At 32.8% G+C, this 14,992-nt stretch overlaps 3 protein-coding genes across 3 annotated transcripts in view; all 3 read right to left on the bottom strand.

The window, feature by feature from the left end:
* Positions 1-427: 427 nt before the first annotated feature.
* LOC119085292 (cytochrome b-c1 complex subunit 6, mitochondrial-like) lies at positions 428-990 on the bottom strand. Its single transcript, XM_037195651.1, has one exon. The coding sequence runs from the start codon at positions 871-873 to the stop codon at positions 565-567; it is 309 nt and encodes a 102-aa protein (XP_037051546.1). The 5' UTR covers positions 874-990; the 3' UTR covers positions 428-564.
* A 1,247-nt stretch (positions 991-2,237) lies between these two features.
* LOC119085276 (microfibril-associated glycoprotein 4-like) lies at positions 2,238-3,344 on the bottom strand. Its single transcript, XM_037195630.1, has 2 exons — positions 2,689-3,344; positions 2,238-2,623 (listed from the first exon to the last, which is right to left on the bottom strand). Exons 1-2 carry the CDS (start codon positions 3,342-3,344, stop codon positions 2,413-2,415), a joined length of 867 nt encoding a protein of 288 aa, XP_037051525.1. The 3' UTR covers positions 2,238-2,412.
* A 7,163-nt stretch (positions 3,345-10,507) lies between these two features.
* Positions 10,508-14,992, bottom strand: part of LOC119085245 (gamma-aminobutyric acid type B receptor subunit 1) — a 271,765-nt gene continuing 267,280 nt past the window's right edge. The window contains exon 16 of the mRNA XM_037195575.1: positions 10,508-12,543. Within this exon, the coding sequence (XP_037051470.1) occupies positions 12,521-12,543 (23 nt within the window). The 3' untranslated portion in view covers positions 10,508-12,520. The remainder of the gene's footprint in view (positions 12,544-14,992) is intronic.

Genomic DNA, 14,992 nt, shown 5'->3' with positions numbered 1-14,992 from the left:
GTGTCTGATTTCAACAAGGCCATTGACAAACGTGTCCCTCAAATCATTTTCTTTAAGATTCGGCGTCACTGCATAGTCAAGACGTTCAAGTAGTTGTCAAGATGAGACTTATAGTGAACATAAAATCAAAATCCATCGATGAGAAAAGCATAGCTACATCAAGCTTCAAAAGTCGTTTATTTGCATGGAATCAACTTGAGAAGTTTGGGTCTGAGCACTGGGCAAATTTCCACTTTATATGAAAAATTCCTGAAGTAGCATGGGTGATCATGTATCAAAAGAATTTCCTTGTCCATTTCTTTTGGTTGACATCATCGTGTACAAGTTCCTTCCAAGAATCTGAAGTGTTTCGTTAAATAAATCTTTGGGCGAAAATGGTCACCTCTTTTTATCAATTGATACTGTACGAATGACACAAAGTATTTTAGTTTAGTTACGTAAATTGACAGAATGAAATCATTTTTATTTTCCAAAATACTAAACAAAAAAGATTCATTCAAATTATGTAACACATCTAATCTAAAGCCAACTCAACCCGGAATGTATAGTCGCTTTGCCGCAATTTTACTTCAATTTACTCCACAACGTTTTCGATACGCAATGGTCCAAGGCATGAATGTAGTCGAACAGCTCCTCTTCGCACGTTTCGCTTGTTTTTGTCTTGGCACTCACTCGTTCGTTGCAGGCATTGTACTTTTCTAGCAGTTCCGTAACATGATGATCGTTAGTACGGCAATCCTCACGCAATTTTTCTTGAGGGCACACCATTTCTTCCTCTTCTTCTTCGGCCGGCGATGCTTGTTCTTCCTCTTCTGCATCGTCTGATTCGGCTTTTACAACTGGCACAATATCAATTGTCTTTGAATCAGACATTTTTCGTATTTAAAACAAAAATCAAATGCAAAGTTATGGAATGTACGAAGACACACACAGTGCAGACCTCTTTTGATATATTGAAAAGTGTGATGTGACTTTTCTTATCTTTCATAAATCCCATATGTCATTTTGATAAAAATGTAATTCGACCGTCCCAGCTAAAAAAGGTTATTTAACGAAAGATCGTAGACGAAAATGTGATCGGGAAAAAATGATCATTATATGTCTAGGAGCAGCCGCTTATCGTATCGAAAGTGGAACCGACTCTACTCTACATGAGTATCGTCAAAGCACCCTAGCTCTATTTCTATGTTGGTACTTCGTGCTTGAAAGCTAAGGTGCTATCACATAATAAGAGTTGATCACCTGAGGAAAATGTAAATTATATTTTTTCACAACGCAGGCGAGAAAACAGTCATTTTCTTTCCTCCTATGAAACTTCGGAAGCCTTTGTTATGAAAAACTGTTATGTGTTTACCTCACCTCGTGAAAAAAGTCGGGACAGCTGACAACACCTTCGAAATGCAATTTCCAACTTTTCTTCCATCGTTGAAAAATAACTATTGTGTTAATCTGCCCATGAACCACATTAAAATAAAAATAAAATTACATATTCCGCACACATGACCAAGGCTGTATACTTTGGGGAGGTCACGCAGACCGCCATTTTATTAGATACGCGGGAACACACCACTTCTGATGATTTTACATGTAAAGAAATTCACCACATCATCAAGACGACGAGAATCATCACAAGAGGTGAATTTTTGTATGAAATCGGCCATTTTATCATCAACTGTGGTGTGCAACCCGCGTATCTGTATCTGCGTAACCTCCCCAAAGTATACAGCCTTGCACATGACCTGGTTTGACCTTAGCACTGAATCAATTTCAAGAGTACGGTTTTATAACGTTGGTATAATGCGTCGCAATTTAATATATGAGAAGAATGACCGATTTTCCGTAAAATAAATCTGTTCTCGTGCTTGGTTCAGTGCTATGGCCGGACAGTATGAATGTTTAGTTTCAAAACCGATTAAATCATAAAGTTTACTCGATAGGTGACATGGTGGCGCTGATGCTAATCGGCAACCAGCAATTACTTGGGCACTCTACGGATGAAGTAAACGATTTTACCATCTGTTGAGAGGCTTCAATTTCCCGACGTTCTTTTCATCTTCATTTTACAAGAATGTTTGAGAAATGGCGATCCATCCTTTTGTATAACATTTTTGAGGCACACATCTTCTGCCTTATAAAACACTTTGCACCCAGCTTCATACAACATTTTATGCAATTAGATTAGGACATTGTGATGCTGAGTTCCATCATAAATAACTTTTTAAACACACAGCTTAGGGGAGTTTGAGTTTTATTTTGTGTATGCCATGGAAAACAATAAAACATCATCCATGTCGGCCAGGCCTTATCGGGAAACACCTGATAAGTCACGGCTAATTATATTGAAAAATCCTGTGGTGACGCCTCTTCTAAGAAGAATTTTGCCCTTTACTAAGCTTATGCGATATTTAAGTTTTAGACTCCAATTAAATCATGTACGTTAACGTCACGTCGCATCCTTCGCACTTTCATTTCAACGCTTTTCAAACTGTACATAACTACGCCAAAAGTTCGCATAAAAATTATTCCAATAGCATTCTCATTCGATTCTGATCCACTGGTTGCAAGCGAACGGGCTTTACTCATCCAAATTCCATTAAGATTAGATTGATAACATTGACGATACCTGGGGTTTTCAAATTTCCAACGTTATTAAGAGAAACTATTCGTCCTCCTTCAAGATTTACTCACCACCAAGCACCTTTATACCTTTCAGCACAATTAGATGTGTGACTGTCGTTTTGTTTGTCTTTTGTTGTGAACATAGCTCCATTATGATACGTAAGAGAGTCACTAATTGGTCCTTCACTAGTGAAATTTCCAACGGAGAGTTTGTAGTTTTCGTCCTCTGTACCAATTCGAAACGGAGAGTATTTGGCAAAAGCAAATTCGTTCTCTTGAAAACCAGTCACTTCAATTTTCAACTGATAGTCGTTATTCTCTGTCAATTGGTGAATGAAATTATTCCCAAGCCAATGGTCACTGTCAACGCTGCCAAATCCATTCCTATATTCCACCCAGTTTCTAAAAAAGTCCGTCAATCCGTCGTATCTGACTTGAATGAGAGTCCTTCCACCTCCTTCCGTTTCCATGTCGCACCACACTTGAAACGGTCTGAACGAAGCTTCAGGTTTGATACGATAAACGCCGCTCATTGTAAATTCTTTCTTCAGGGCATCTTCACAATCAACGAAATAGGTGAATGGGTGGTCAGTTAGTCGTGACAGACTTTTTTCGACATTCTCTTCGAACACTCCATCACTTTTAAATTCACAAAAAAATTCCCTAGCAGATTGACCAGCAACTAAGCTAGCAATAAGCAGCGCAACGATTACATTTCTGTTCATTTTATCAAAAGAACTCTGTCTTTGAGTTCCACTCTTAGCCTTTTTATATCAATACTCTGTGATAAGTTATCACTGATAACGAATATCAATTGAAGATGAAATGGAAATTAGAAGTGGCAATATAACCGATAGACCGTTATTATTATTGGGGATATAAAATGATGAATTGCTTCCTCAATTTAGTGTAGATACCGAAGATGATCTGTATGCAATTTCCGATCTGATTAAGATTAAGAAAATTTCATCTTACATAGGAGAAAGTTCCGGATAATTTTCCAACTACATGTTTCCACAAAGTTTTAAGCTGTTTATGGCTACATTGAACGAGATGACACACTCTCGCCGTGTAAGTGTGGTTAGCACAAATGCATAAAAAGAAATACTTACCGAAAATGTAACAAATAACCTACAATTTGATATGATTTTGGAAGCAATAAATCCATTTTACGTTAGGTATTTGTTTGTTCTCCGTACAGTCATAACAGTTTAAAATCATAAAAACAGCTGCTTTATGCCGTATATATGGCTGATGGAATAGGTGGAACATTTGCAATTTTATTTATTTATGTGAATGGGTTGGAATGTAAAAGCGTAACCAGGAGGGAGCCGAAAGCAGATAACACATCTTCTGCATTTTAAGAGTTAAAATGTACACGTGTAGATATCCGTGTTTTTAGTGCCATAAAATTATTTTGGATTTTAATATAAAATTTAACCGTCGAAAAACGGAGACTTTTATTATTATCATCCGCACCATTTGTGTATTATATATGTGGTTACATGGTACTGGGTACATTTTATGCCGTTAGATACGGATTATGCTTACTTTTCGGTGTGTGTTACGATTATGAGCTAAATTTTCCGGTAATTCGCACTTGAGTAATTAAAAGCAAAATTTGATAATTAACTCGGCTTTATGATTCCTCCTGTATGTATGTCATTAATACGTTAAGTAATAATATTTACCGAATTTCACATTTATTTTATCGAGAGAATTTCATGGAAAACCGAAATAAGTTGATTAACGAAAATTTACGATTAATAAATGTGTTGTTCATCCACACATTGATTGGATTCGTCACAAATTACGCTCAAAATAAACAGGATAGCAAACTAGACCCGCCACTTGGGTGGGTCGGGTCCGTTGACTGATTTTTTTAAGGTATCGTAAACCGTGAGTTTTGCCCGCGTTCCATTCGCTCTATTCGTTCTTCATACAGTATAGCAGTGACTCTCTTTACATTTGTTCCACTTCATTTTCTGAACAAGATCCTTAATGTTTAGGGCTAGAACATGGAGAAAATTAAGGCATAAAAGCTCACTCGTACGATTCTATTTGCTGGATGTTTGTTTAGCTGGTTCGAAGCAATCAATTCCTTGATCTTTTATTGCTTGTGTGGACAACCAATGAAACGATTTGTTTACGATTCTAAGGTTTTTATGTCCACTAAAGAGCACTCAAACGATATCGCATTTTCTCTGATTGTACTAAAACTCATGTGAATTACGGTCCTCACTCGGCTTATGCTACCCAATCGATTTTTTTAAGTTGTTTGATAAAGAGATGAATTTTGTCGCGGGTCTCCGACACTCCGAGCGATACACGATAGACAAAATAATGTTCCTAGCTGATGCTAAAAAGCTTTTTAGCGAATTAGATTCCAGAATTTTCCTTCAGCTCGTGCTGGAAGTCTCTATTTTTACGCTCGAACTCAACCTTTTCGTGGTTATATAGGTAAAAAGCTCTACGGAAGTTTTCTATATTTACCTTTTTTACAAATCGTAAAACATTTTCCAAATATAATAGTGAACTCAGCACTACGAACATTTCGTTTAATTTCCTGACATATGACCCTGACTTTCATTTAAGGGAATAAGTTTCCTGGAATATGATTGGTAACAATTAAAGTCAAAGCTAACTAACAGAATATGGAAACAAGACACCTTAACCTACTCTGCATATTCAAAATTCTTAGGAATATTTCAACGAATTAGTGCATTTGTTTTAGGGCTTAGCATAAAGCCAATGGTAAGGTAATCTCGATGGTAATGCTACTAATAGTACCTATAGGGTAGGTCTAACGTATGTACAGTATTGATTTCCTTACATACTGAATTATGAATTGATAAATAGTTACATTTAGTTGCTGCGTTAATTAGATCATCAGTGACGTGACAGCCATTAATTAGTCATACTCGAGTTCACAATTCGACTACTCATACAAATCCACTAATTGATTGATGCTAAAACAATGAACACCTCAGCGGCACGTATACAATAACTAATTATTATTCGTTCAATCGTAATTGATAACTAAATTGTTTTCAAAATGGAAAATTAATTAAATTTTTGTTTACGAGATTTGAACTATTGATGTGCTGTGTGGCTTTGATTTCGATGGATTTAATTAGTATATTGAAAGTTCTTCTTAGAATCATTTGTCACTTGTCAGATTAAGACATATTTTCCACTTTGAACTGTAACTCTAAAAAATGAGAGATTTCAGGTTGTGATTGTTTCTTTCTGTGAATAAAATTGATTTAAATTCCAAGACAAACGTTTCGATTTTCTAAAAAAAAAGAAAATTCGATGAAGCTTGATATTTTTTAAAGTAGCTAGACTTTCACAGACGGCAGATCTATCACCACCATTGGTATTATCATAATCGGATCTATTACTTCATTTTATCTAAGTATTTCCAGAAATTCATTTCTTTCTATGAACGTTTTTCTATGAAGATCGTATTACAGCCAGAGCTTGTATATTAATTAATTATAACAGATGATAAAACGAACAAAGCGTCTATGGCCTAGCATGTCATAGTCACACTGAGGCTAAATTTAATAATTTTAAATAAACTTTACTTAGAAACCACATATCGCCAACCCACAAAATCTACTGTTGCATTTGTATATAAGTATTGGTCCCGTTCCTTGATGACTGTTTAGGGTGTAACTTTTCCAAAAAAACGTCTAATCATGACATTCCTCCTACTTCTTTGTCAAAATTCTCTCCATTTATTACATTTTTTGGCCATTTTCACTGCAATTTTTTCGAATAACATTTGGAAGTCACCAGAGGTCAGTTACTAAAAATATGTGACATTATCATGGCCCACTATCTATCCTATCGTAGAACTATAGAACTGCAAGGAATTATTCCGAGTTTAACGACTCCCATCTGAATTCTATTGATGGTTAAGGTAACAGAAGGACAGTTCATAAGAAACAACTAGTAGGTACATAAAAAAAGCGGCTCAATTCCATGCAATTTTACAGTTAGGATAGGGAAGATAATGCACTTAGGAACTGAATTGAAGAAGAAAAGTAGCGAAAAAACAAAGTGAGGCGACGTGTCTTTTCTTTAATTTTGCCTTTGAGGGAAAAGAATTGGTTTAAGTTGTGGTGATATTTGCTTCTGTGGATGATGGTCCGTTATTTTCAGTCTGTCAAAGTTCGTTTTTACCGTACGATAGAACCGACTTATTATTATTGAACTAATTTTCGATTCGCATTGAAATCATCGACTCTGTTTTTGTTTTCACTTCCATATGGCCCATCTAATGTATTCTAGATGAACATAATATATTCCTTATCGCTCGAAGAGAGCAGTGGCATTTCTAAGTATTCTACGACTTCACTTTGTACTTAGAAGACTATACTTGCCAATAATTTGATTTTAAACAGTTCACTCGAAAGTGAATGATATAAGGGTCGTTGCTCGGTTCTTTAACCACAATTTCGCGGTTTAAATGAAACATAACAGTCAATATTAACTTTTTTTTTACTTTTTCTTTATATATAACAATTACAATTTTTACTTATACTTAATCTCTAATTTATGTTTATACAATTATTATGCTTAAAAAGGGCGCGAATCAGTCGTTTTGAGGTTTTTATAAAATGTAAATTAATTATTCTCAATAATTAATTAATTATCTAAAAAATGAAATTAAAAATATTCAAATTTTTTATCATTGTTATTCTGTGTTTTATCAATTTCTTTATTTCGATTTTTTTTTCTTCATATTTTTCTAATAATTTTTTTTTATTAAACCTTTTATGCACAATAACAAATCACACACTATTTTCTTCTTGTTTTTTTTTAATGGTTTTATCTAATTTTACAGTTAGACTATAAATTAATTAAGCCTCGTTTACATGTTTTACCAGACGAAGGAAATATATTTTTATAATTAAATTAATTTTTTTTTTGTTAAATTTTAGTTTTTTATTAGAAAAGACAACAACCACTCAATCGTCTACCATGTAAAGTTCGGCCTAAGTATTAAATTTTTCTTTCTTTTATTTAATTCAATTTTAATTGAATTTTTATTCGATTTATAAATTATTTGTAACGAGTTTCTCAATTTTTAATTTCTCTTCTAATTTTTTGTTTGTTTATTTTATAAAATTTAAAAAGTTTTTTTTTTTAATTTCATGTTAGGTTTACATATTGTTTAGTCAGTTAATAATGCTAAATAGATTTTTTTTTGTCTGGTATGTAAGTATGTTACTTTTACCTCATTTAATAAAATATACAATTCCGTAATTATTGCAGTTAATTTTTTTACATTTCAAAAATTCATAAATTCATAAAAACCACAAAATAATGAAAGATTTTTCAACCGGAGTTGGAGAACACTCTTCGGTCATTATGAAAAATCAAATCAAATTTGAAACATTTTCAGATCATCATCGAAGTGGATTAATTTCGGTATTAATGTTAGCTTTGAATGGAAATCACAACATAATAATTATAACAATTAATTTGTCTGTTAATCGAAAATGATGAGCTGGTACTTAACTGTGTAATCCGTTAACATTTAGTTCAATATTTTGCGTAATGAATTTTCAGTTATTTTTTTTCGATTGACCAGATCAATTTCACATTCCACTCACACTCACAGAAAAATGTGATTTTTTTTTTCAAAATATGAATTTTGGATGAATCAGTTCATGAACAAATTAATGAATTGAAAAATATTTTCCAGTGCACTCGGATATGAGAACTTCGTGAATCACTCATTTATACGACGCTGCGTTTGATTTGTGTTTGACACCTAAAATTTAGAATTTTCAGCGGACTTACGGCGTGAAGTGCTTGCGCGTATCAGACAAAATGTAAATCTACTCCTTCATTTGTTAATCAAAATAAGTGGATTATTCAGATACAAACCACAACGATTCGCAAATCAGAAAGCATGTTTGAATTAACCTTTCTTCGACTGTACTGTCTTCCATTAGTGTTTAACCTTCAACAACCATACTAAGTGTATATCAGTCAATCAGGTAATTTGTTGACCATAATATCACTCTAAAATCATAAGTAATTCTCGGAATGGACAGAGGTACTATTCGGTACAGTGCAACGAAAAAAATTGGTAAAGAGGTATATATAAACGTTCTTCATAAAGCAATGGATATGTTAAAACTACAGAAAAGTTTGCAACAAAATGTCTAAAGATGATAAAGAATGATTGTATAAAGTTTCAAGAAAGTCGACGTGTTCATTAAAATAACCAACGTTTCGAACCGTTCATTAAAACATTTTGTGATTGAAGCCAGTACCACCTTGAAAGTTTTTGGTGACAAAAGTAATTTTGAAATTTACTCAACAATTATTTATTCTCGGCTGACTCAAAAAAAACCGGCGCCAATTCCAAAGGGCTAAAATGTCCAATGGACATTGTCCATATGGAAAAGACTGCACCGATTAAAGGAATGGGTTCACTGCAGGGATCAGTATTACTGAAAATGATCTGAGACAATGGAATTATTTGCTTTGATGCCATCTTCCCAGATCTTTCCAGTCAATATATCGAATGTCGAGCGATTGGAATGGAGTCAACTGTAAATAAATGTGTGACTTCTCTCAATATGAACTTAAATCGGATGAATCGTATCAAAAACGGATTCGTAGGCTCCTTTAGAACAAATTGCATTCAATCGTTCACTTTCTATCAAATCGTATGAAGACGTCCTTTATTCCGTTACTCGTTTATAATGAAAAGCTCAAAAGTGCGAAAACTTTTCAAGACTATTTTTGAAAAGCAATTGCGTCATCATCGAATATCTAGGTAGTTTTCGTCAGACCGAATTTCATGAAATATTTTCTGCAAAATCAATACTTTAGTCACTGCATTATTCAGGGTTTTTTTATTTGTGTACAAGCTATTGGCAATTGAGATAATTAATTGTAATATTAGAATGGGCTTTTGGTTATCTCTCTCCAAAATTGTTAAATGAAATTTTAATAATCCGCTGTGTATACATCTGCTTGCAATTGAATGCGCTCCATATGCATAACTATATTTAACATTTGTCTGACTGTGGATATTTCAGTTTTATTGTTATTGGTGCTGTTGTTGTGGAAAATGTTGTCTAAATTTCACATTGAAAACTGAACTTTCAACTAATAAATCGTTCCGTTTCACAATGACGGCGAGAATGAATGAAAAATCAATTTTCTCCTCCCGACAAAAACGGTTATCCAAATAATAAACGAAGCCGAAAATAATCCAAAAATAAATCGAAAAGCTTTGTATAAATTTAGATTAGAGTGATAGGTCACGTGGGCCAGTAATATATTTTCGTAAAATTGTTTATTGTAAACGTTGATGATGATGATGATGCTTGGTTGGTAGAACAGTAATTTATATTTTCTATATTCAAAAGTTTATAAATGCTGATGTTGGAGAACTTTGACATTTTATAATATCCATATTTGCCGTGACATAATTGTATGCTAAGTCATGTTCTGTCTAGCTCGAGGTTTTTTGTTTTTATTTTAATTTAAAATTAAAAAAAAACGTTTAATTAAATGCATTATTGTGTGGTTGTTGGTTTTTGTTGTTGTTGTGGTTGTAATGATTTTTTCTTTCTTTAAATATAATTTTATACGTATCTTATAGTGAACGTAAACGTACATATGAGCATGAACATCTTTGTAGTATTTTAATTATTTCTCTTAACATTTTCCTTTAGCTATTTTTATACTTTTTTTTTAAGTGCAAACACCGATAAATTTAATTATTTTATTCTTGCTTTCTATATGATACCTATCCACATTAACCATTTTAAAAAAAACTATGAAATAAAATCAAATCGACACTTTAATTTCATCTTTTTCTTCGTCTTTTTTACAATAAACTTTTCTTTCCTACTTAAATTCCATTTTTATGTACATTTCACAAAATAATTTTTTTTTTCAATTTTAATTTTCATATTTCTTTTTCGTTTTAAAAACAATCAGTTTACAACAAACATTATCCATCCATCGTTTATTGTTGCATAATAATTGACGGATGATAAATTAAGTGATCCTGTGAGAGGGAATTGTGTGTTTCAACATTGGCAATGAGGATGAATACAATTTTCGCGTCTATTTTTTCATTCGTGTGGATCATTCTTTAAAAAAAAATTGTGATTACATAAGTTGCACATAAAATTATGGTTCTACTGCTGCTATATATAAAACAAATTTGTGCTAGAAGCATTGAAATATTGGGATAACTTGAACGATGCGGATAAGCGACTGTAAAAAAGAGAATTCATTTCTTTTGTATAAGAATCCGGGGAGTTCCTCCCAGTGTTGAAAGTTTACAATTAATTTAATATCGAATATACCCAATCCTAAAATGCAATTCAATTTCTTTCGTCAGAGAATCTGTGTATCTTTTAAGCGAAATCTATTACTTCAGATGATAATATTTGATTGTAGTAAGCAAATATAAACCTTGTTGTTAAAATAAAAGTTTTATTAATTTTCAATTTGGAATAATTATTTCCAGTTTTCGTGTAACGTTTATTGATCCCAGGCCAAGCCGAAAAGTGACTTTTCATTTTTGTCTCGAGTTTTGAAATTTTACATGCTGTGATTTCTCAGACCTGTAATGACTTGTAATGTAATAAGCCATTTTCGACCCTAGGGAATCAAAAGCATGTAAAGAGCTTTTATTATGAGACCTAAACGATAGAGGCTTTGAGCTGTGTAGTCTAGATGTCTACTTTAGCTGTGAAGTCTGACAGGAGAACAAAAGAAAAATTTGAATTAGGTCGCCTTCGCTATAGCAAGTTCTAAACGATCAATGGGTTTTAGCCCTTATTTAACAGAATATTTGTAAATTTTACACTAGCTATCTGCACAATGTATACAGAAATAGGTCACCATAAAAATTGACCGTGACATTGTCGTAAGTTTTCATTTTAAATGCAATACGGTGGGAGAAATTAAAGAAGTTACATTTTCAGCGATTACAATCCAATTTATTTTATCCACTTCACATTCGATACCTACGCTATTGTACATATAATATTGGCAACATTGCTCGTTGCTTTGATAAAGCTTTAAGCTTCTTTTGTATTCTACCGAAATATTACACTTTTCCAATGGAATCCAAACGAAAAACACTAAGCTTTCGAAAGCTCTCCAAAGCACACAAATAGTGCGATAGGGTGTTTTGACCTAACACGATAGTAACGCATGTAAAATGGATAAACAGAATTGGATTGTAATTGTGACTTCTTATTTTTCTCCCACAGTAGACTCCTCTCTCAATTTTATGTTTTGCTTTTTTGTCGACATTATCTCAAATGTAAATTAAGTTGAGCAAAAGCTAAATTTCAGTTGAAGGGGAAAAAAAGAAGAAATTTTCAACAGAAAAACAGAAATTGCAACTAAATGAATGTATATTTAGACTGCCTTGGGGATGTCTCTGTGGTATAAGTTTTTCATATAACATGTGATGAATTTAATGAAAATAGACAACCGCTTCCGAAAGAGTTCATTTTGCAAATATTTAAATTTTTTGATTAAAATGCATTCACCTGTCCTCTTCGGTTTTAATTCGAATGAATTTTATTTTAGCAGTTAGGACGACGTTAAAATGATATACTAGGATGTGGAGCGAAGGCAAATAAAATGAACATTTCGTGGATGAGTGTACGTGCATTTTGGAAAAACGTTTAAGAACAAAAAAAAAATTGTTGGGAAATGAAGATAGTTTGACTATAACAGTTACTTTGACACACAATCGATGAATGTAAATAATTTTTTTTTTGTTTTCATTTTATGTTTTAATTACACAATAGCCAACTAAAAATAAAGTTTTCAATTAAATTTCTAGATTTCATTCAATAATTAACTATTATCACCGTAAAATTGACTTTTAATTTCATGTGTGCTGATCGTGAAAATCTGCAAGTAAACAAAAATACGAAAATCTTTAGACAAAAAGCAATTTGTTTTCAATTTTGACAGGAGAAAATCTTTTTTTTAGGTTTTGTATCAAAGCTGAAATGCAATAGATGGTAAAGGAAAAGTATGAATTTTCAATTTTTGGGAAAATACAGTTCAATGAATGAATTTAAAATATTTTTTTTTGAATCTAAATAAATGCAACAACAGAAGAACGATAAAGAATAAAATAAATTAATGTGTCGAATTGAGTAAATTTGTTTTTTTCTTCTCTTTAGCGCCAATGTTTAAATAATTAGACTAAGTAAACTAAGAATTTTATATTTTCAAATTTTAATTTAATTTTTAATTTTTTAAATTCGTACTTAAAATAGTATAGTGCCATCGGGGTTTATGTGATTCAACTTACAAAATTACACAAATTTTCGATGTTCTAGTTCATGTATTATGACCGTTAAAAATTATTTCCTAATTTGCAGAAATACACTGAGAGACCACATGCAGTTAGGCCACCATTTGAAGCCGCCGCACAATATTGTTACATTATCCTGTACAAAAAGACACTTGCTCCCATAGCTTATTTAAGTGAATGGGAGTTTTAAGAATTTTCGGGAATTTTAAAAATTAAGAATTAAGTTCCATGAAATTCTACAAAATTCCTAAATCTAATCATTTTTAGGTATTTCAAGAATTTTACGGGATTTTAAAAAACTAAAGAATTTTATGGAATTTATTTCCTCAGGTAGTGCACGTGAAATTTAGAAAGTCCAAATGACGTGGCAGATATGTCGAAAATTTAAAAATGTGTCTTGAAATGCGGAGCTGCGAAAGTTTAATATTTCAATCACACACTTTATTTCGCTCCAACACGATTTTCTTACAAGATGTCACAGCTGATAGTTACACTAGAGCTATTCTGGCTAAAGCTAAATTAAGGTCGCACAGCAAATGTTTTCCGTATCGGGTATTGTCACAAATTGGCATGGGTTTCGAACTGTGACCCTACAGATATGCGCACAGGCATACGGTCATGACTGTTATCAGATTAAGCGAGGTGTTACCTTCTTGGAACACCAATAAGAAATATCTATAAAAGAGCATGCCACCTACTCAATCACACGGTGTACAATAGAAACGTTCCGTCATCTTCTATAAAGCTTCTTATGCCAATCCACGTAAAATAAAAAAGTCCTAAGCTGGTATTTTCACATTGCTCTCACTTTGATACCATATTTTATGCCATGTCACTGTTCAAATTTTCATTTTCTGATCCAAATAAATGGTCTGTTAACTTCTCGACTATGTGAAGCTCAACGTTTTATAGGTTTACCTAAAGCTGCCCTATCACATACACTTTAAACTCCACAATTCAATAAGCCGTACTGTCCAAAAGGGTAAATGAAATTGCAAGATAATAAACGACTGTAATGTAATGAATAGTATTCACAGCACTGACTGCATCGGTATTGAGTTGAATAGACTTCTCGTAAATCGTATCAAAAGAAGTTTTTTTTTTAAATGAATACGAGTGCAAGAAGTGTTCGTTGCATGTTATGCGTAAATTATTAGCTGTACATGTACATTTGTACAGCCCATAGAACCATGTCGTCATCCTCAACTTTACGTAGTGTCGCTAATTGTATGTTTTCATCATTTCATGTTAATTTTAAAGGTAGATGAGTGCTGGATTTTCATTTACAAACTTAAAGCGACAGAATTAAAATTTTGTTTTTAATTGCGACTATTTATGAAGGATGTTGTTTCTTCGTATTCATCAAGCAGTCGTCTTTATAAAAATACTTAACTCAGTTAAGTTGCCATCAATTAGTGAAAAAACAAAAGCGAGATTTCAGTCGTTTATTTAAAGCCATAGATTCTGCTCTGATATAATACGGCGAGTTGAGTATCTAATTGACTTGAATTATTTACAGGACATCCAGCAGGAAAGCATGAATTGAACTGCTACGAATTCATGAAGGTTTATTTGGAAGCCGATGAAAAAGGGTCATCACTTGTGCTATGCAATGAGAGCAAGTGTCTCATAATTGAATGTTGCAAGATATGCATCGCCTGGCTGACTGTAACTCTATAAAAAGAATGAAAGTCCGTAATTCAACTATCAATGTCTATTAGACATTGGCTAAGGTCCTCATTTTACGTAAATATTTTTCGACAGCAATTTTGCCTTGATGAGAATTATCCTGTGACGCACTTGTCTTCTCATTACTTTTTGCTAAATTATTTAATGAATTTCTCGCAACCAATCAGTGAATTATAATGGGTAATCTGATACTTTCTATTTTGAGATATAATTAAAACGACGGCAACATCTAACCCGTCTAACATTCATTTTTGCACAGACAATACCTGGAGGTATACAATATTTCTAAAAATATCCCAGCAAAAGAGCCTCCTCCTCCTTCTCTCCCATGAAATAATAATAAAAAAT

The sequence above is a fragment of the Bradysia coprophila genome, unplaced genomic scaffold (assembly GCF_014529535.1).
Source record: "Bradysia coprophila strain Holo2 unplaced genomic scaffold, BU_Bcop_v1 contig_94, whole genome shotgun sequence".
In the NCBI taxonomy this organism is placed as follows: Eukaryota; Metazoa; Arthropoda; class Insecta; order Diptera; family Sciaridae; genus Bradysia; species Bradysia coprophila.
Note: the sequence above shows the minus strand (reverse complement) of the source record. Positions and strands in the feature narration are given on the sequence as shown.

What these genes read in the sequence shown, in the direction of transcription:
- LOC119085292 (XM_037195651.1), bottom strand. Translation starts at nt 873, where the DNA reads ATGTCTGATTCAAAGACAATTGATATTGTGCCAGTTGTAAAAGCCGAA.
- LOC119085276 (XM_037195630.1), bottom strand. Translation starts at nt 3,344, where the DNA reads ATGAACAGAAATGTAATCGTTGCGCTGCTTATTGCTAGCTTAGTTGCT. An exon ending in AGGTATAAAGGTGCTTGGTG is followed by an intron (nt 2,624 to 2,688) that starts GTGAGTAAATCT and finishes TGAAAACCCCAG; the next exon opens with GTATCGTCAATGTTATCAAT.